The sequence below is a fragment of the Pogoniulus pusillus genome, chromosome 38 (genome assembly GCF_015220805.1).
Source record: "Pogoniulus pusillus isolate bPogPus1 chromosome 38, bPogPus1.pri, whole genome shotgun sequence".
NCBI classification, from domain to species: Eukaryota; Metazoa; Chordata; class Aves; order Piciformes; family Lybiidae; genus Pogoniulus; species Pogoniulus pusillus.
This window is the reverse complement of record NC_087301.1, coordinates 5,307,761-5,327,474: the sequence shown is the minus strand read 5'-3', so window position 1 is coordinate 5,327,474 and position 19,714 is coordinate 5,307,761. Positions and strand designations below refer to the sequence as shown.

General features: G+C 56.0%; 2 protein-coding genes across 2 annotated transcripts; both read right to left on the bottom strand.

Moving 5' to 3' along the window:
• Positions 1-835: 835 nt before the first annotated feature.
• On the bottom strand, positions 836-12,291 carry C38H11orf52 (chromosome 38 C11orf52 homolog). The gene is made up of 4 exons (XM_064173230.1): positions 11,970-12,291; positions 5,437-5,477; positions 4,602-4,648; positions 836-3,895 (listed from the first exon to the last, which is right to left on the bottom strand). The coding sequence occupies exons 1-4, from the start codon at positions 11,999-12,001 to the stop codon at positions 3,659-3,661; spliced, it is 357 nt and encodes a 118-aa protein (XP_064029300.1). The 5' UTR covers positions 12,002-12,291; the 3' UTR covers positions 836-3,658.
• A 4,867-nt stretch (positions 12,292-17,158) lies between these two features.
• HSPB2 (heat shock protein family B (small) member 2) lies at positions 17,159-19,714 on the bottom strand. The gene is made up of 2 exons (XM_064173149.1): positions 19,587-19,714; positions 17,159-18,124 (listed from the first exon to the last, which is right to left on the bottom strand). The coding sequence occupies exons 1-2, from the start codon at positions 19,678-19,680 to the stop codon at positions 17,673-17,675; spliced, it is 546 nt and encodes a 181-aa protein (XP_064029219.1). The 5' UTR covers positions 19,681-19,714; the 3' UTR covers positions 17,159-17,672.

The window sequence follows — 19,714 nt, the reverse complement described above, 5'->3', positions numbered from 1 at the left end:
CGAGTGCAGAGCCGGGGCGGGCGCGGCCGCGTCGCTGCTCTCCATGGGGACGGGGGCGGGACGGGGCGGGACGGGGCGGGACGGGACGGAACGGAGCGGGACGGGGCGGAACGGGATGGAAGGGGATAGGACGGGCCAGAGCAGGACAGGGCAAGACGGGAGGGAACGGAGCGGGACGGGGCGGAGCGGGATGGGACGGGCGAGAGCAGGACAGGGCAAGACGGGATGGAACGGGGCAAGACGGGATGGAAGGGGATAGGACGGGCCGGGGCAGGGCAGGGCAAGACGGGATGGAACGGGGCGGGACGGGGCGGAACGGGATGGAACGGGGTAGGACAGGACAGGGCAAGACGGGATGGAACGGGGCAAGACGGGATGGAACGGGGCGGGACGGGATGGAACGGGGCGGGACGGGATGGAACGGGGCAAGACGGGATGGAACGGGGCGGGACGGGATGGAACGGGGCGGAACGGGATAGGACAGGACAGGACAGGGCAAGACGGGATGGAACGGGGCGGGACGGGACGGTCCCGCCTGCAGCCGGGGCAGGGGAGGGGGAGCCGCAGGGCTCAGGCGCCGCTGTGCTGGGAGATGCTCACCGCAGTCAGCGGCGCTTTGGGTAACGGAGCCGTGCTGAGGAAGCCTCCGGCTGGGTACGCCCCGGCGCTGCCTCTTCGCTCCGGAGCAGGAAAAGCCCTCCCCGAAAGGAGCCTCTCCCCCCCAAAAAAGACCAAATTGCTTAGTTCAGAGTGAAATGGACGTTTTCAATGCAGAGCCAACGTTTGCTGCATTAACGCCTAAGCATAACCCCCTGAGGAAAGACAGGAGCCAGGCTGGTGGAGGCTTTTACTAGTCAGTGCAGTACCGAGTCCTGCAGGACAGTCTTTATTGCAGCACACACAGGTGGCTGTCACACTTCGGCTGTGAAAACCACCTCCTTGCAGAAACAGCACCAAGTGCTAGCCAGCATTCCGCAGGGAACAGGAGGTAAATTCCCCTTCCAGGCTTGGAGGCACTCATGAGAAGATAGTTTCTGCCCTATCTGGGATGAGCTGATCGATAGATAACAGGACTAAGGGAAAGCAAATTCCTCACAGCCAAAGCCAGCCCTGCCCATGTCAGCAGCAGAACTGGTTTGACCTGATGGATGTACAAACTGACACCTGTCTGATCCCAGCAGCTTGACCTTAGTGTCTGTGCTCGCTGAGCTGCTTGTCCCCCAACCCAGACTTCATGCTGGGTGAGGAAACACTTCAGTACCATCTGCCTGGCCCTGCAAGCAATGTGCTGGGTTGCCCTATAGGAGTCTGCACCCTCTAGACAACCTCCTGAACTGGAGTTCATACTTAACAATGTCCTTAAGGAATCCCATTTCTTCCTATGATGCAAAGGGCTTGACCAGAACTGGTGTCCCTCTCCAGTTCCTGTAGCAGTGAAAGAGGTTCATAACTGCTGCCCAGGATGACCAAGATCTGGCATCCCATCTGCCAGCTGGGCTGGCAGAACAGAGTTCTTGAGTGTCCCTTCACTCCCCAGTTAAATCCTGTAATTAAATCCTGTGCCCACTCAATCCTCCTCAGTCTGAAGTTTCATTCTGGGCATGGAGTGTAGAAGGGCATTGGGAGGAGCAGATAGAGGAATCCTTGGCACTCCAAAGAACCATCCCTTCCAATAACATCATTCTGTACCCACTGTAAATGAAAGCCTTCTGCTGCACCCCTTCCAATAATCCCACTGAGGTCAGCTGGGTGGCACAGGCAAACTGCCCCCCACATTTTCAGGTAGAAAAATGCATTGTATCCTTCATTAAAAAGGGCCTTCTGCAAATGTTGCTGTGGCCCTGCTGAGCTCTGCTGGATAACACAGCCAAAAAAAAAGGTAGAAAATGGGCAGGATTGGTCCTCAAAACACTTCCACCTCAGCATGATGGTTTGTAATGAGCAGGGACTCCTCTGTGCCCTTTGGCTGAGCCATAATATGCAAAATTGTAAATACCAAGTACCAGGATGCCCATTTCTAAGCACTGGCACTCAACAGGTTGTCCCACGACCTGCACTTAGCTGTGCAGACCATGATTCAGGATCAGACTCTGCCAAGCCTTCATTTAATGCCTGAACATACTGCTTGGCAGCCCTGTTCAAGTGCCAAATTGAGTCCAGTGGCAGAAGCCTTTTGGGCAACTGCTCCACTGCATTCCTAACACTCCTTAAAGTCCACAACCAAGTTCTCAAAGGTGTACCTGGGAGGGTTGACAGAAAATACTACATGAGCTGTGCTCTGTATTATTGGTGTTTGGAACTAAGGCTGGCAGTATAAAATAGGGGGGGAGAAGGAGGAAAAGTCCAAATCCCTCTCTGAGGTTAACCAGGATTCATTCCCAGCATCTTAGGCAGGCAGACAGCTGCTGTACTCTAAGGACTGGGTGTCAGGAGTGGGGGGACAGGCTCTGCTCACTTGCTCCCTGGGATAGGACATGGAAGCTGCAGCACAGGAGGATCCACCTTGACACAAGGGAGAACTTCTTGACTGGAAGGGTCCCAGAGCCCTGGCACAGGCTGCCCAGAGAGGTTGTGGAGTCTCCTTCTGTGGAGCTTTTCCAGGCCTGTCTGGATGTGTTCCTGTGTGCCCTGAGCTAGACTGAATGGTCCTGCTCTGGCAAGGGGGTTGGACTGGATGAGCTCTTTGGGTCCCTTCCAACCCCTAACATCCTGTGAGCCTGTGAACGTTGGGCCAGCATCACTGCACTGCAGTGCACATCATTCCCACTAAAGCCTCTGCAGGATGAGGCCATTCAAGATGACCTCCTTGGGTCCCTTACAACTCCTAACATCCTGTGAGCCTGTGACTGGTTAAGTGCCCCAAATACAGGCAGTGGTTTCCAAACGGCTGCCTTGCAGTCTGCAAATGTTCCTTGTTCCCAGGCAGAGCTGAGAGCTCACTGCTCACCGTGTGCACACGGGGGTAGGGATCCACATCTGCACAGCCTTTCAGTGGAAGAAACTGTTCTGTACCTCAGTTAAGTCTGCACTTCTGGCCTTGGTCTTCAGAGCCTTCTGTGCATGGTTCCAGAGCACTGCTTTGGAGCCTGCACTTGGTGCATGACTACAGTTACAGGGGCAAGTGTGGGAGGAAGGCACTGCAGCAGCCACTGTTGGAGGCTGCACACCACTTCCTCACAGCAGCAGCATCCAATTGCTCTGCACGCTGCAGAATTGTCTTAGCACTGACATAAAATCCTGTGGCAACATCTCCCTTACCCCAAGACTGAATCCTGTATGCCATGGTCCCAAATCCCATCCACAGGCTGGTCCTGTGCCACGCCAGGGACAGCCTCACTGCAGCTCTGAGCTGTGGTTTTAAGCTTTCACCAGCCGAGGAGCAGCTCTGTCTTCCCACAGTGCTGAGAGAAGATGAGCTGCCAGCTTCAGAGGTAACTCTTCCAAGGAGCAGGGGTGGACTTTGCCAGCAGAATCAAAGAGAAAACTACTCATTATGTGAGCAGAAATAAGTCTGTGTCCTCTAAAGGCAGGCACAGCCTCCCTGCACCTTCTCAGGGAGACCTGATGTGCCCGCAGGTTAGCTGACATCTACAACATCTCTTAAGTCTGAACTCCTTTTGCTGCAGGAGGAGGAGGATGAGGAGGCCATCAAGCTTTTTTACACCAAGGTTCCATTCTTGCTGTCATATTTGAGCCTGGGCCTGGGGAAGTTGAGGGTGGCATACTCTGTGGCATTCTGCATCTGTAGGTTCTTCACCTCTGCTGCAGAGCGCTCCCGGACCTTGCTGAACACCTGAATGTCTGCGTAGTGAATGCTCTCATCCTGCTTCACAGCCTGCCCTTTGCTCACCGTGGCGTAGACAGGGAGCTCTGGGATGTCTTCGTAGGTTGGAGCCTTTGGGGAGAAAGAGCTCTGGAAAGTCAGACCTACACTTGCCTCCCCCAGACCAGGCACAGCCACCTGGCACGCTGCCATTGGCAGCATCCAGCCCTCTGGCACCTCAGGCTCAGAGAAGGATTTCATCCTATTGCTTCCACTGCCCTGCCTGGGGAAAATCACTGAGGGACCTAGGGCTGGAGAAGAGAGGACTGAGAGGGCATCTAATAAATGTTTATCAATAGCTGAGGGCTGGGGGTCAGGAGCGGGGGACAGGCTCTGCTCACTGCTCCCTGGGATAGGACAAGCAGCAATGGATGGAAGCTGCAGCACAGGAGGTGCCAGCTCAACACAAGGGGGAACTGCTTGGCTGGGAGGGTCCCAGAGCCCTGGCACAGGCTGCCCAGAGAGGTTATGGAGTCTCCTTGTGTGGAGCCTTTCAAGGCCTGTCTGGCTGTGTTCCTGTGTGCCCTGAGCTAGATTGGATGGTCCTGCTGTGGCAAGGGGGTTGGACTGGATGACCTCTTTGGGTCCCTCCCAACCCCTAACATCCTGTGAGCCTGTGAACGTGGGCCAGCATCACTGCCCTGCAGTGCACATCATTCCCACTAGAGCCTGTGCAGGATGAGGCCATTCACTGCTCCCAACCCATCTAGCCTAGGAAGTGATGCTCAGCTGTCCCCTCGATATCCAGCTAGGAAAACAACTCTGGAAAGCTGTTTACCTGCCTGCCAGGCTGCTGCTGTTGGCTCTCATGGCTCACATTAGCTCCTGCAAAAGAAACCCCAAGGGCTCAGGTTAACACAAGCGTTACCTTTTCCACCTCCCAACGCAGCAGTGCAGTGCCTGGCCCCTGGGCTCTTTGGACTGGACACAAACCAAACTTCCTCCTCATCTAACACCCTCACCCCCCATGCTGTGTCTGAGGCCTGTCTCCAAGAAGAAAGGCTGGGCTTGTTTCTTGGGTGAAAACAACCTTTCCCCAGATGACAACATGCTGGGGACCTCAATGTCCTTGGCAGAACCTCGGAGGACAGACCCAGCACAGAGAGCTCCCTTGTCAGATGCAGTGACCTTGGAGAAGGCAGAAGCAGTTTTGTTGTTCTCTCTGCTGCCTGGCAAAACATATTTTGCCCAGCATGGTCCAAAGGCCACAGGACATGACTGGGTTGCTTGAGGAATGCACTTTATTCTGGGGGGCTGATGTCAGATGGATGTTTGCAGCTCTTACTGGAGTTTGATGAGGCTTCTGCTATGCTGCCACTTAGTACTCAGAAGTATTTTGGTGTGAGACTCTGGTATTTTAAGGATGCTGCTGAAGTCCCTCTCCCCCCTTCCACTTGCCAAGCCCCATGGGATATCACACCTCTTGTCTTAAGCCCTAAGGGAATGTTGCCTCTTGGTCCTACCAATCTTGAGGAAGTTTAGGTACAGATGAGCATGGGACAGAGTTTCAGCCTCAGGGGTCCAATTCAGTCAGCACTGGCTCGTGTCAGCTAGCCAGGGGCTCAGTCACTCCACCTCTTCTTGCCCTCTAAAGCACTCTCACAAGTCCTTACCTTGCTTTTCCTTCTTTCTTTTAAAAGGAGAAGGACAGTTCCTGCAATCAGAGAGAGAGGTCAGCCCCCAGAAGCCTCAGTCCCTGCTCTCACAACCTGCAGCCCCCAAAGCACCATCCCAGGGCATCCCATCTCTGACCAATGAGAAAGGCCCAAGAAATACTCTGGAGAAGAGCTACTGAACCAAGCCAGAACCAGAGCAATGCTTGCAGGGAGAAGGTCCAAAGGGAGAACGTGTGGATGGATTTCCTCCTCCTGTGTCCCGCCTGGTACCTCACAGACACCCCCAAATCCCTTTGCCTTTCAGCCCTGCCTGGCTGTGCAATGTGCCCCTGGGTGAAGGAGAACAGATTGCACTGCAGCCCTGCAGCTGCATGCTCACTGATGTGGGGTGCAGCTGGTGCAACCCCCTTCTCTTAGGGCCAGATGCTTTGACAGCCTCACACCCTGGGCTTTGGCCTCCTCGCCCAAGCAGCAGCAGCTGTGCCCAGACCTTGTGCTCATTTACCATTTCAGTTTGCCTGTTCTCACTTCTCCACCTAAACCACCACCAAACCAAACAAGCTCTGCTTTTCTTACAAGCCAAGCCAAACTCTGACCTCAGCTGTACCTGGGTGACCAGAAAGAGCCCAGCCAAATACAGCTGTGTTCCAGCCATGGAACAAACAGGAGCCCAACTCATCCCAGCTGTAACAACACAAGCAGGCTGGGGCTGGCAGGGCAGCACAGGCTGCCTGGCAGAGCAGAAACCTGCCACATTCTAGGCCAGGCAGATGCATGAAAGAAATGTCATCATTGCATCACACCCTGGGGACTGGAGGAGAGCAGGTGCCAGCCCTTGTATGGCTCCTCCTGCCTATGGATGTCCATCTGGTGCTGGCCATCAACCAACAGAGCAGGCAGAAGAAGGTGTCACACGAGTCTGTGTGTCTGCTGAAGCACAGGCAGCAGCTGAAAGCAGGCAGTCAGGGCTTTTAATGGGGCTGCAGAGCACCCAGCTGGCTCCCAAGGAACATTCTGTGTCCCAGAGTGTCTGCATTTGCCAGACAGTGCTGTCACAGGAGGGAACAATGCAGTGCCTGAGGCAGAGCTCTGCCTTTGCCAGCGTTCAGAGGCAGTTTCGGTGGGTGAGGGAGCAGGGCAGCGTCTGCAGGAATGTCTCTGGCACTCTAATGGCAAAACAGGGGGGAAAAAAATGCCATCCACGTGGGCAGAGAACTTGGAGACCTTCAGAATGGTCACTAATGATTAACCAGAGCTGCTAGGGCTGGGATGCCAAAGGCAGCTCTGGGGAAGGCAGAGGCTGTGCGAAAGGATCCAGAGCTTCTTGGAGTGTTCTCGAAGGTTCTGAAGGGATCCCACAGGAAAGCTGCAGAGGGATTTGTCAGAAGGGTGTCCAGAGACAAGCCAAGGGGGAATGGATTGAAGCTGAGAGAGAGCAGGATTAGACTGGAGCTGAGGAATGAGTTCTTCACCATGAGGGTGGTGAGACTCTGGAATGGGCTGCCCAGAGTGGCTGCAGATTGTCCCCTCACTGGATGTGTTCAAGGCCAGGCTGGGTGAGGCATTGGGCAACCAGGTCGAGCTGAGAGGTGTCCCTGCCCACAGTGGGGAGGTTGGAGCAGGTGATCTCACCATTTCATTTCATAGAATCAGCCAGGTTGGAAGAGACCTCCAAAATCATCCAGTCCAACCTAGCTCCCAGCCCTATCCAATCAACCAGACCATGGCACTGAGTGCCTCAGCCAGGCTTTGCTTGAACACCTTAAGGGACAGTGCCTCCACCACCTCTCTGAGCTCCCTTCCAACCTGAGCCATTCTGGAGCTCTTCTTGTGTCTGCTGCTGGGGCACTCACCCAGTCCTTGACAGACAAAATCTGAGGCTCTGTCCCCAGAAGCTGGGGCCCTAGCTCAAGGCAGCCTGGATTTGTCTTGTGATGCCTCTCACTGGCTCTTGCAGCTTCCTCCTCCACTGGCTCTGTGAGCTTGAGGGGTCTCCAGAGCCCACCCTGACACGCTAAGAGCACTTTGGTCCTTTCCAGCATGGGGGCTGACAGTGCAGTGCAATTAAAAGCAAAGTCAGCAGGGTCCTGCCCCTTTCCTGGCAGGCAGGCTGCAGTATCAGCTTCACAAGCTGCTCTTGCAGGCAGTGTGTGGGCTGCAGCTATTCTGAAGCTGTCTGCAGGCTAATCACAGCCAGGCAGGAGAACGATGGCACCTCCCAGCCTCACATCTGCAGTAATTAGAATGGATGTGGCAAAGGAAAACAGAGCAGGGCAAACCTCTCCCCTCCTCTCAAAACCAGGTCAAACATGTTGTAACCTACTCACAGCCTGCTAGCTGTGGCACTGCATGGCAGCACACGTGTCCCTGCTGCCACACTGCTCCTTCCCCTTCCCCCATGCCAATGCCAACCTGGTTTCTGCCCTACACGAGTCTGCTTCAGAGTGGCTTCTGCATTCCAACCTCTTTTCCATGCACATCTACTCAACCAAGGGGTGAGAATAACCAGGAAAGTGTGGCCTCAGGTCTGGGCACCTTCACAGGGCCATACCTGCAGAGCTACCCAGACCTGAGGCCACACTTCCCTGCATCAGTAACTGCCTTCTGTGACTAAATTTGCTGTCAGGGCTTTTCCTGAGACTCCAGGAACCTCCTCACTTTCTTGCTCTTTGCTCTCTCTCTCCTTAGGCCCCACACTTGGGTAGTGATCAGACAGGAGGAGGTGAGTGCTTGCCTCCCTCCAGCCACTCAGTAAGGTTCAGCTTTACTCAGGAAGCCCAGCTCTTGGCTGGCACAGCTATGGGGGCTGAGAAAATGCACAGAAACAAAAGCAGCAGCGGTGCTTGCAAGCACCTGAACTAAAATTAAGCACCAGGGTTGGGTTTTCCCTTCCCCCCACCCTCTCTCACCAAGACAAAACCACAAATCATGCCAACTTCTGCAGTGGGGCTCCTGTGCAGCAGGCTGCTCCTCAGCGAGGTCCTCTGGAGGTGTCTCCTTAGCCACCATGTAGGAGATCCTGCTCTGGCAGGGGGGTTGGACTAGATGATCTTTTGAGGTCTTTTTCAGCCCCTGACATTCTGTGATTCTCTGATTTCCTTTTCCCATTTACCTCCTTTCCCATTTACCTCCTTTCCCCATTTACCTTCTTTTCCATTTAGCTCCTTTCCCATTTACCTTTCCCCATTTACCTTCTTTTCCATTTAGCTCCTTTCCCATTTACCTTTTCCCATTTACCTTTTTTCTCATTTACTTTTCCCATTTACCTCCTTTTCCCATTTACCTTCTTTTCTATTTATCTCCCTTCCCATTTACCTTCTTTTCCCATTTACCTCTTTCCCCATTCACCTCTTTCCCCATTTACCTCCTTTTCCCACTTACCTTCTTTTCCCACTTACCTCCTATCCCATTTACCTTCTTTCCCCATTTACCTCCTTTCCCATTCACCTCTTTTCCCTATTTACCTCCTTTTCCCATTTACCTCTTTTCCCATTTACCTTCTTTTCTACTTATCTCCCTTCCCATTTACCTTCTTTTCCCATTTACCTCCTCTCCCATTTACCTTCTTTCCCCATTTACCTCCTTTCCCATTTAACTTCTTTTTCCATTTGCCTCTTTTCCCATTTATCTTCTTTTCTATTTACCTCCTTTCCCATTTACCTCCTTTCCCATTTACCTCCTTTCCCCATTTACCTCCTTTCCCTATTTACCTCCTTTTCTCATTTCCCCTTCTCCTTTCCTGGAGCTCATCTGAACAGCCTGTGCAGCACAGGGACAGTCCAGAAGCCTGAGCTCCTTCTTCACCCATGCATTGCCCATGTGTAGGACAGGGGATGATGCTGCTGGGGCACAGAGCTGTGCTTCCTCCTTGCTACACAGTCTGCAAGGCTGATGTCAGCACTTGAGCCCCACAGGAATGCTGGGCTCAGAGTGGTCTTTGGCCAGAACTTTGTCCTCTGCTGCAGAAAGCTACCAGAAGAAACCTGCTGCTGACACCACCAGCACCCCAGCTTCTTACTTGCCATGCAGCTGCTGGGAAGAAATCAAATTGGGTTCAGGAGCCCTGGTTCAGTAGCCATGGAGGAGGAGAGTTTGGTGTGGCCTCAGAGGAGCGAGTTTGTCACCATCTGCTCCCCAAAGGAAGCAGAAAGTTGCTCTGCTCTTAGCCCTGCTCAGATGTGTGACTCTCAGGTTCTGGTTTATGCCTCCTCTTGGTGGCAGAACTGTTGCAGCATGGCCTGGCACTGCCTGCACACGAAAGTGCCACCACAGCATATGCTGCAGTGATGCTCTCTGTATTCCAGAGTCTCTGGCTTTGCCAGTCTGTGCTCTGGCATGGCTCTCTCTGCCACACAGCATCAGTAATCATAGAATCAACTAGGCTGGAAGAGAGCTCCAAGCTCAGCCAGTCCAACCTAGCATCCAGCCCTGCCCAACCAACCAGACCATGGCACTAAGTGCCCCAGCCAGGCTTGGCTGCAACACCTCCAGGGATGGGGACTCCACCACCTCCCTGGGCAGCCCATTCCAATGCCAATCACTCTCTCTGCCAGGAACTTCCTAACAACATCCAGCCTGAACCTGCCCTGGCACAACTTGAGGCTATGTCCCCTTGTTCTGTCCCTGGGTGCCTGGCAGCAGAGCCCAACCCCACCTGGATACAGCCTTCCTGCAGGCAGCTGCAGGCAGCAATGAGCTCTGCCCTGAGCCTCCTCTGCTGCAGGCTGCACACCCCCAGCTCCCTCAGCCTCTCCTCACAGGGCTGTGCTCCAGGCCCCTCCCCAGCCTTGCTGCCCTTCTCCAAACACCTTCCACCACCTCAACATCTCTCTTGAATGTGTTTGGCAACTGCAGCTCTGCCAGGGGAACCAGCCTGTGCCCCCCAGCTCTCCCTGATCAAGCCCTTGTCTGCTGCATCAATCAGGCTGGTGCCCTGGGTGCCTCATTTACCCTTTACCACAGTGTGGAGGAAGCAGAAATGGGGACTTCTGCTGGGGGGCAGGTCAAGACCCTCCCACCTGCCACCTACAGCTATATTCCTAAATCCCAAATCCCTCTGCCCTCCAGCTCAGGGCTCAGACTGAGAGGATCTGGGTGCCCTGAACCTCCTGCTCTGCTTCAGCCACTAGATGATGCTCTGAGTCTTGCCATCATTACAATACTTTCAAACAAATGCAGCCTTTGAGAGAACGTCCTGGGAGCTTCGTCTGATATTCCACACTCAGAGCTGAAAATATTTCCACTTGGCACCCAGTGATGCTCCACTGTGCCCTACTGCTGTAAGCAGAAGCACAACGTGAGCCAGGAGGGATTAAATTGTCATCCACCCGCCCAGGGAGAAAGAGCAACATCGTCTGAAGGCCACGGCCAGGGTTTCCCAAGCACAAATAAAACCCAGGCAGGGAGAGGTGCTGGAGGAGCTGAGAGCAGGGTGGGGAGGTGAGAGCAGGATGGGAGAGCTGAGAGCAGGATGGGAGAGCTCAGAGTAGAATGGGAGAGCTGAGAGCAGGATGGGGAGGTGAGAGCAGAATAGGGGAGCTGAGAGCAGAGTTGGAGAGCTGAGAACAGGATGGGAAAGATGAGAGCAGAATGAGGGAGCTGAGAGTACAATGGGGGAGCTGAGAGCAGGATGGGAGAGGTGAGAGCAGGATAGGAGAGGTGAGAGCAGGATGGGAGAGCTGAGAGCAGGATGGGGAGGTGAGAGGAGGATGGGGAGGCGAGAGGAGGATGAGGGAACTGAGAGCAGGATGGGGAGGCGAGAGCAGGATAGGAGAGGTGAGAGAGGGTTGGGAGGTGAGAGCAGAGTGGGGGAGCTGAGATCAGGATAGGAGAGTTGAGAGCAGGCTGGGAGAGCAGAGAGCAGGATAGGAGAGCTGAGAGCAGGCTGGGAGAGCAGAGAGCAGGATAGGAGAGCTGAGAGCAGGCTGGGAGAGCTGAGAGCAGGCTCGGGGAGCTGATGCACGTCCCCAGCACTGCCCCAGGGAGCCCTCTCGGCAGCATGCCAAGGGAACGCCTCAGGCTGCTCTCCAGCCCACCTGGGCCGAGACTGCAAGGCCAAGGGCAGGGACTTCGCCCAGGGCTCTCCTAGAACCGAGCTGTTCTCAGCCGCTGGCCTGGCAGCGGGAACCCAAGCTGCCAGCCCCAGGAGCTGCCTCGGCCCCTCTGGGCTGAGCCATCAGAGCCACGAAGCCCTCCGCCTGCCGCAGCCTCCCACCCGCCCGCAGCCTGGCACCGCACGGCCGCCGCCCCCGGGCGCCGCTCGCTCGCCGTGCCCGTGTGCAGGCTGGCAGGGCTGAGAGCCTGGCGGGGGCAGCCCCTGCCCGAGGATCGCGATCCGCACCCGGAGCGGTGCCCGGGGCAGCCCTGCCCGAGGATCGCGACCCGCACCCGGAGCGGTGCCCGGGGCAGCCCCTGCCCGAGGATCGCGACCCGCACCCGGAGCGGTGCCCGGGGCAGCCCTGCCCGAGGATCGCGACCCGCACCCGGAGCGGTGCCCGGGGCAGCGCCGCGCCCGGCAGCGCCGCACTCACCAGGGCCGCCCGCAGCTGGGGAGGTTGCCCATGGCGCTGGCTCCTCCATGAAGCGGCACCGCTCTATTTCCTGGTTCCTGCCCGGCCCTGGCGATCCCAAGGGAGTGTCTGGCAGTGTCGGGTTGCGCTCCCCCGCCGCCGCGCCGGGCCCGTGCGTGCCATCTACCGGAGAGCTTGCCCGGGGCTCGCCGTGCCCCCGCGCCCTGCGCTCGCCTCTTGCTGCCCGGGGAGGAGAGCGCAAGGCAGCAAAAAATGCCCCCAGGCCTCAGCTGTGGGGCTCAAGCTCTGCTCTGTGGTTTGTGCGGTGGATGCCCCTCCGCTATCCCCCTCTCCCGCCGCTGCCATCCCGCTGATGCCAGCAGTGATGCAAAAGAGGACGGAGGAGGGACCTCAGATGCTCCTGAACAAAAGGAGCAGCAGCAGAGCGGGAGCTCTTGGTGCGGTTCCTGCTGTTGGTCGTTGCACCTCGAGCAGGATGCCAGAACAACGTGTGGCACGGGCTGGCACCACAGCTCATCCTCATGCTGCCTGGGCATGAGAGAGCCCTTGAGGATGTGCTGCTTTGAGGATCTTTGCTCCCACTTCCCCCTCTTCAGCTAACCTTTGGGGTTGTTTCCCCTTCTGCTGAGTGTTTTTAGTCCTCTCTGACTGTGGTTGCCAGGCAGGAGTGTCTGTAGACCCTGGCATGGCCAGGACCAGTGTGGAGCTGCTGGTTGCTGGGAAGGGGCTTGGGATGGGAGCCTGTAGAGAAGGTTGGGGTTGGACATCAGGAGGAAGTTCTGCACAATGAGAGTGGTGAAACACTGGGACAGGTTGTGGATGAGCAATGCCCCATCCCTGGGGACACCAGGGGTCAGGCTCATTGTGTCCCTGGGCAGCCTGCTGTAGTTAGAGGTATCCCTGCTGACTGCAGGGGGGGCTGGACAAGATGCCCTTTGTGGTTGCCTTCTAACCCAAAGCATTCTGTGGTGCCCCAGTAGAGGCAAGAGCAGGTTTGCAGGTCTACTCTCAGCTGAGCTGAGCTGCTTCTGCTGCAAGTAGCAAGGTAGCTGCCACCTCAGGGACATTTCCTGGCAATCCATTTTTGAGTTATTTAAATGTTTAAAAGCTGCCTAGAAGAAATGAACCTTCTGAGAATGACAGAATCCCACCAGGGACCTGACATCACTGAGGCCCTGCAGTACAGCTCTTGGGCTCACTTCTCAGCCTGTCAGACAGGAACATTAATGTGCACTTTGCTCCTGTGGAGAACCCTCCAGACTGCCTGGTGGTCAACAGGCAGCTGAGCTCTGGCAGCTCTAAGGAAGCTGATACTCAGTACTGAAAGACACCATGGTTGATGTAGAATCATAGAATCATAGAGTCAGGAAGGTTGGAAGAGAGCTCCAAGCTCAGCCAGCCCAACCTAGCACCCAGCCCTGCCCAACCAACCAGACCATGGCACTAAGTGCCCCAGCCAGGCTTGGCTGCAACACCTCCAGCCACAGTAACTCCACCACCTCCCTGGGCAGCCCATTCCAATGCCAATCACTCTCTCTGCCAGGAACTTCCTAACAACATCCAGCCTGAACCTGCCCTGGCACAGCTTGAGGCTGTGTCCCCTCATTCTGTTGCTGCTTGCCTGGCAGCAGAGCCCAACCCCACCTGGCTACAGCCTCCCTGCAGGCAGCTGCAGACAGCAATGAGCTCTGCCCTGAGCCTCCTCTGCTGCAGGCTGCACCCCCCCAGCTCCCTCAGCCTCTCCTCACAGGGCTGTGCTCCAGGCCCCTCCCCAGCCTTGCTGCCCTTCTCTCAACACCTTCCAGCACCTCAACATCTCTCTTCAATTCAGGAGCCCAGAACTGGACACAGCACTCCAGGGGTGTCCTGAGCAGTGCTGAGCACAGGGGCAGAAGAACCTCCCTTGTCCTGCTGCCCACACTGCTCCTGAGCCAGCCCAGGATGCCATTGGCTCTGCTGCCCACCTGGGCACTGCTGCCTCACCTTCAGCTACTCTCTACAAGCACCTTGAGCAGAAACTGTACTCCACAGCTTTGAGCTGGCAGTCCCTCTCAGTTCAGTGCAGGCCTGAATGCCTGATGGGATGTGCTGACATGTGGGTGAGTTTTGATTCACCCCTCTGGCAGGCTCCCCTGCCCCAGCTGTCCCCATGCTCTAGACCAGGCTCACAGCATCATTTATCACTTGCCCAAGTGCAGAGCAAAGCTTGCACCTGTGCAGAAGTGGCAGCAGAAGGGTTCTGCTTTGGAAGAGTCATGGGGCTCAGCTATTTTCTTGGCTGAATGTTGGATGAGCTGGAACTCAAGCTGGATCTCCTCCTCAGGATGTGGTTGGAGAAATCAATCACAGAGCCATGGAATCACAGAAGGGCCCTCTGGAGATCATCTAGTCCAACCCACCGGCTCAAGCAGGGTTGCCTAGAGCAAGTTGAACAGGAATGTGTCCAGGTTGGTTTTGAAAGTCCCTAGAGGAGACCACAGCCTCTCTGGGCAGCCTGCTCCAGGGCTCAAACACCCTCACAGGGAAGAGTTTTTTCCCCATGTTCAGGTAGATCCTCCTGCATTCCCTTTTGTGCCTGTTGCCCCTTGCCCTGCCACTGGAAGTTGCACAGTTCAGCCTGCACCACAGCACCCCAGGGAGAATTTAGCACCAGATGCATGCAGGCAGATGGTCCTCAGCCCCAGCCCCAGTGGGGCCATGTTCTCAGGGTCCTGCAACCACTGGGTGGTCCCAGGAGCCTGTTCCTGCTTGGGAAGTTGCAGACTGCACATCTCTGGGTTAGCTACAGACACTGTAGGTTTAGTGAGCCAGGGCTTGTTTTGATTCCTGGGCTAACTTGGGCTTTGTTGCTCTGTGGAGAAGACAAAAATAAAGGCTGGGGAGCCTGTTCCCATCAGCCCCTTTCATAAATACTGGAGCTGCTGCTTTGAGCTCCAGCAGAGAAACAGAAAGGCATCAAAAACATTGGCAGAGCTGGAGAGCATTTGGCTGCCACTCTGCATTCCCTCCCCAGTCTGTGTCTGCAAGGATGAAAGCGAGCATGGCCTCAGCCCTCCTGCTCAGCAAGCCCTGCAAAGCCTGCCAGGGTGCAGAGGAACAGCCCAGGGGCTGACACCAGGCACTGCCAGCCCCTCTCACTGCACCCTGCTTGAGGCAGCTGTCTTCATGTACTCAAGGGCATTGTCTGGGTAACAAGCTGTGCAACTGGCACAGGGCAAGCCTGCAAGTGCCCAGCAACAGAGAAGGAACTCTTTGGAGAGCAAAGGCAGGGCTAATAAAAGCCAGAGAGGGAAGAGAAGTGTGCCATGACCACTGATAACTGTGTGTTTCTAACACAGTAGTGTCAGTACCTCAGAGCAGGGCCAGATGGCATTTCCTGCCCTGGCATGTGCCACGTCTGCCTTGTGTGCATTGTGCACTGGCTCCTTCAGCCAGGCACCCTTTGCCCAGCTCCTAGGTCAGCTGTTGCCCCTCCTGCCTATCCTAAGTCCACGGGAGATGTTTATCCTAGTGACAGGAGGCCTGCAGTAAGCGAGGGGACCATGAGCTCTTCTTGCCAGCACAGAATATGCCAGGTCAGAGACTGAGAAAGGTCTTTTAGAGCTGCTGCAGCAAAGGGATGGGAGCCAGAGGAATCCTTTTATGACAGAGGACTAAGGACATGACAGCCATGCCTGAGCCCACAGCCAGCCACCAGCCTCTGCCCTCACCAGAGGCTTATGGGCTTGGGAATTCAGCCCCCCTAGGGCTCAGGAGTGGGGTGCTGCTGTGAAGGGGATGTGGTTTGTGTCTGGTGCAGGGCATGAGGCTGATCCAGCGTGCACTGGGGAGCAGAGAGAAGCTTTTACACAGAGGAGCAGATAAGGATTGGGCTGTTCCTGCACTTAAAAGCAGCTCCTTCAGGTGACTGAAAGTCTCTTGCCCAGGATTATCTCTGGACTTCTCACTAATACCTTAGACAAAGCCTGTTGTAAGGGTGACTTCTATTTGGTGAGTGTCTGAAACGCTGGCAGCATTCTCTCTGGTCCTGCTTCATGAGTAAGGGCATCACTCAGCACTACTGACTGCAGGCATCTGATCTGCCACTTGCTCTCATGAGACTGGCAGGCAGGGCTGCTCTTAATTTGGCTCTGACCCTCACTGCTGGTGGGGAAGCAGAAAATAACTGCACAGTGGTTCACTCTGGTCTGCATCCCACTTTGCCTGGCAACAGTGAGAGAGCAGCTTTCTAACAGCGCTCAGCAGCTGCACGGAGGGGAGCTCCTGAGCAGGGCACTTCTGGCCCCATGCGTTCATGAGGTCAGAGTGCCGAAGCCTGCAGGTTACATTCCAGCATGGAGAGGCTCCGTCCACAGGGAACCTTGTCTCTGCTTTGTGGGAGGGCTGAGGTACACCAGGGACCCCCATATTTGGCCAGTGACACAGCATTTTGGCTGCCAGAATTGGCTTTGACGAGAGGAGGATTGCAGCCGGCACCTGCTGAGCCCTCGGGGCCATCCGAGGCAGCAGCAGCTGCCGCCGAGAGCAGCACACACGATCCCCAGCCCAGCATCACAAGACTACAGAGGCACTTCTCATGTAGCATCATGGTGCCTGGAAAAGGGCCCCAGCTGCCCCCCTGGGTGCCTCTGCAGAGAGCTGGGCTGTCAGCAAGGCACCTGGGGGCTGAGCAGAGCCCTTCCCCTCAGCACTTTGGGGCTTGGTCCCCTCACCAGGGCTGTGTGAAGAAGCCTTTTGCCCCATGAACTAGAGGGCTGAAGCAAGCAGGGGCCATGGCTTGGTGTTGGTTTACCTGGGCTAACTCCAGCTGCTTGAGCCTCCAAGAACTCATCACTCTACATTTCTCTTGGAGGCTGCTGCCTGCTGGGGGGGTCCTTACAAGAAGCAGCAACTCCAGCTGCACCTGAACCAGGTTGGGCAACTGCAGAGGTGCCCCTGGCTGCAGAGTCCCTCCAAGTCCCCACTGATGCCATTCCCACAGGTGAGCTCACAGGATCACAGGATATTAGGGCTTGGAAGGGACCCAAAGAGATCATCGAGTCCAACCCCCCTGCCAGAGCAGGACCACACAATCTAGCTCAGTGTGAACTCTGCTGCTCTGCTCCCTGCAGCTGGAGCAGTCAGGCACTGTCCATCCTTGCTGCTGCAGAGCAGCTTGGCCAGAGGCAACGGCAAGCCAGGCAAAGGAGTGAAGATCAGAGGCTGGTTTATTCCTCCTTCCTCCTGAGAGCTGCAGGCACTTTTACAGACCAACAAGCACCTTCCACCTCCACCAAAGTCAGCCACCAGCTCAGAAGTGAGGAACTGGAACCAACTCTTCCCTCTTCCCAGCACCCTTCTGGGCTAGAGCACAGCAGCTATTAAAAGTCCACTGTGGCACAGCACAGCCTCACAGTTTGGGGCAAGAGTGACCCTTGCTTTTTGGGGTGGGAGAAGAGCACTCTGCACGGTGCTCAGCGATCACTTGACCTGGGAGAAGCCTTGAGCTACACTGCTTTGCACTCACACTTCAGTCTCCCTCTCGTTTCTCCACTCCCAAATCCCTTTCTCCAGCCATCAGCCTTAAAAAGCAGAGCTCTGCCAACTATTTGGCTGCCTCACAGCCCTGCTAAACACTGACGGTGAGAAACAGGCGCCTGGCACCACGGATTCCCCATCCCCCCTCCCACCTCCCATCCCCGTGCAAGCCCAAATCTGGAGCCTTTAGGACTCTTCTTTCCCTTTTCTTTCCTCAGGCTGCTCTCCTTTCCCCGCCGGCGGCTCCTCTTGGCTTATCTTCACCTCATTGACTCTGGCTTTCACCTCCTTCCCTGTCCGGGGGGCCACGATGCTTAAGATGCCATCGTGGGACAAGGTGGCTCTGACCAGCAAAGGGTCAACATCCAGCGGCAGGATGTAGGTCCTGGTGAACTCCCTGGAGATGAAGCCGTGGCGGTCAGCCTTCTGCGGGTGCTGCCCCACCACCTCCAGCAGGTTGTCGACGGTGCGCACCGAGAGCTCGTCCGGCAGGAAGTGGCAGACGTCCAGGAACACCTGGAACTTGTGCTCGTTCAGGCTGACCTCCGAGGTGCCTCTCTCCAGCTGCTTGTTGATCCGAGGTCTGATGTAGTAGCCGTGGTACAGGGCAGGGGCTAAGAGCTCGCAGGGGGAGACGCCTGGAAAAGGAGACTCAAGTGAGGGAGGCAGAATCTTGGCTCGGACAGAGGTGGGAGAGTGGATCACAGAGTGGTTTAGGTTGGAGGGGACCTCAAAGGTCAGCCAGTTCTGACCTCCCACTATAGGCAGGGACACCTCCCACTAGAACAGGTCACTCAAAGACTCATCCAGCCTGGTCTTGAACACCTCCAGGGAGGTTGTGGAGCACAGAAGCACAGAATGTGATCAAAGATCACATTCTGTACTTGTGTGCTCCACAACCTCCCTGGGCAACCTGTGCCAGTGTCTCCTCACCCTCCCTCTCTGTGCTCCACAACCTCCCTGGCCAACCTGTGCCAGTGTCTCCTCATCCTCATTCTAAGGTATTTCTTCCTAACAATCTCCCCTCTGCCACTTCAAACCCATTCCTCCTCCTCCTGTCATTACAAGACCTTGTCAATAGTCCCTCTCCAGTCCTCCTGGAGCCCCCTTCAGATACTGCAAGGCCACTCCAAGGTCTCCTCCAAGCCTTCTCTTCTCCAGGCTGCAGAGCCCCAACTCTCTCAGCCTGTGCTCAGAGCAGAGCTGCTGCAGCCCTCTCAGCATCTTTGTGGCCCACTCTGGACTGGCTCCAACACTTCCATGTCCCTCTTGTGTTGGGGGCTCCAGAACTGTACACACTACGGATGGTTGGCAGCAGCCATTGGAGTGGGACAGGAGCAGGTTGGGATCCTGGCAAACACTCTGGTTCACCACCACACCCGCACAACGTGGATGGAGTCTCCTGCAGCTCCTACCTGTATGTCTCCAAAACACAGGCAGAGCCAGATGCCTGCCAGCCACTGCTTCCCACCACACAGCCAAGGGCTGGCACCCAGCTTTTGCATGAGTGCTGGGTGGGCAGAGAGGGGCTGGTAGGTGCCCTGGGTGCTCTGCAGCGCAAAACCCGCAGCCAGGGATGGGCACGGGGAAAATGCTGATGGTGAAGAAACTGCCCTGAAGAACTAAAGGCCTTTTGTGTGCCATTGTCCAGGGGGCTTTCCTTGGAGCTTTTTGCATTTTCACGCTGTTGTGCTGGTGCTGAATGGTTCTGCTGCTGCCCACATTCCTTCCCCTCTGCCAGCCACTGCCTGGCTTTGTGCTGAACGCCCCAGCTCAGCTTTTCTCCACAGCCCCTGGCTACAGGCTCCCCCCACCCAGAGCGTTTTGCTCCATGTCTGCACAGCCTATGCACGAATGCCAGACCACTGGGGGCTCGAGGGACAGGAGAGACTGCAGTAGGCATGGATGGAAGAGGTGGACCTCAAGGGAGAGACTCTGACTGCTCCCTGCATATTCCCCTCTGATTTCAGCTGGGCACAACATTCCTTAGCTGCTGCTTCCCCAGCCCGCTCTGGAGCTCCATCTCCTCAGGGGAACTCTACCAGCCCTCCTTCCCCAGAGGAGAGCAAGGTCCTAGGAGGATCTCATCTCCTTTCTTACCTTCTCCAAAGTTCTGGTCGTAGATCTTGCTGGGGTTGGCAAACTCGTACTCGGAACTCATGGGGTAGGCGTGGGGCACAGTCCGTGCAGCCATGGCGTGGAAGGGAAACCTCCCCAGCACCTTCCAA

What these genes read in the sequence shown, in the direction of transcription:
- C38H11orf52 (XM_064173230.1), bottom strand. Translation starts at nt 12,001, where the DNA reads ATGGGCAACCTCCCCAGCTGCGGGCGGCCCTG. An exon ending in CCCAGCTGCGGGCGGCCCTG is followed by an intron (nt 5,478 to 11,969) that starts GTGAGTGCGGCG and finishes CTCTGATTGCAG; the next exon opens with GAACTGTCCTTCTCCTTTTA. An exon ending in AAGAAAGAAGGAAAAGCAAG is followed by an intron (nt 4,649 to 5,436) that starts GTAAGGACTTGT and finishes TTTCTTTTGCAG; the next exon opens with GAGCTAATGTGAGCCATGAG.
- HSPB2 (XM_064173149.1), bottom strand. Translation starts at nt 19,680, where the DNA reads ATGGCTGCACGGACTGTGCCCCACGCCTACCCCATGAGTTCCGAGTAC. An exon ending in CGACCAGAACTTTGGAGAAG is followed by an intron (nt 18,125 to 19,586) that starts GTAAGAAAGGAG and finishes CTCCTTTTCCAG; the next exon opens with GCGTCTCCCCCTGCGAGCTC.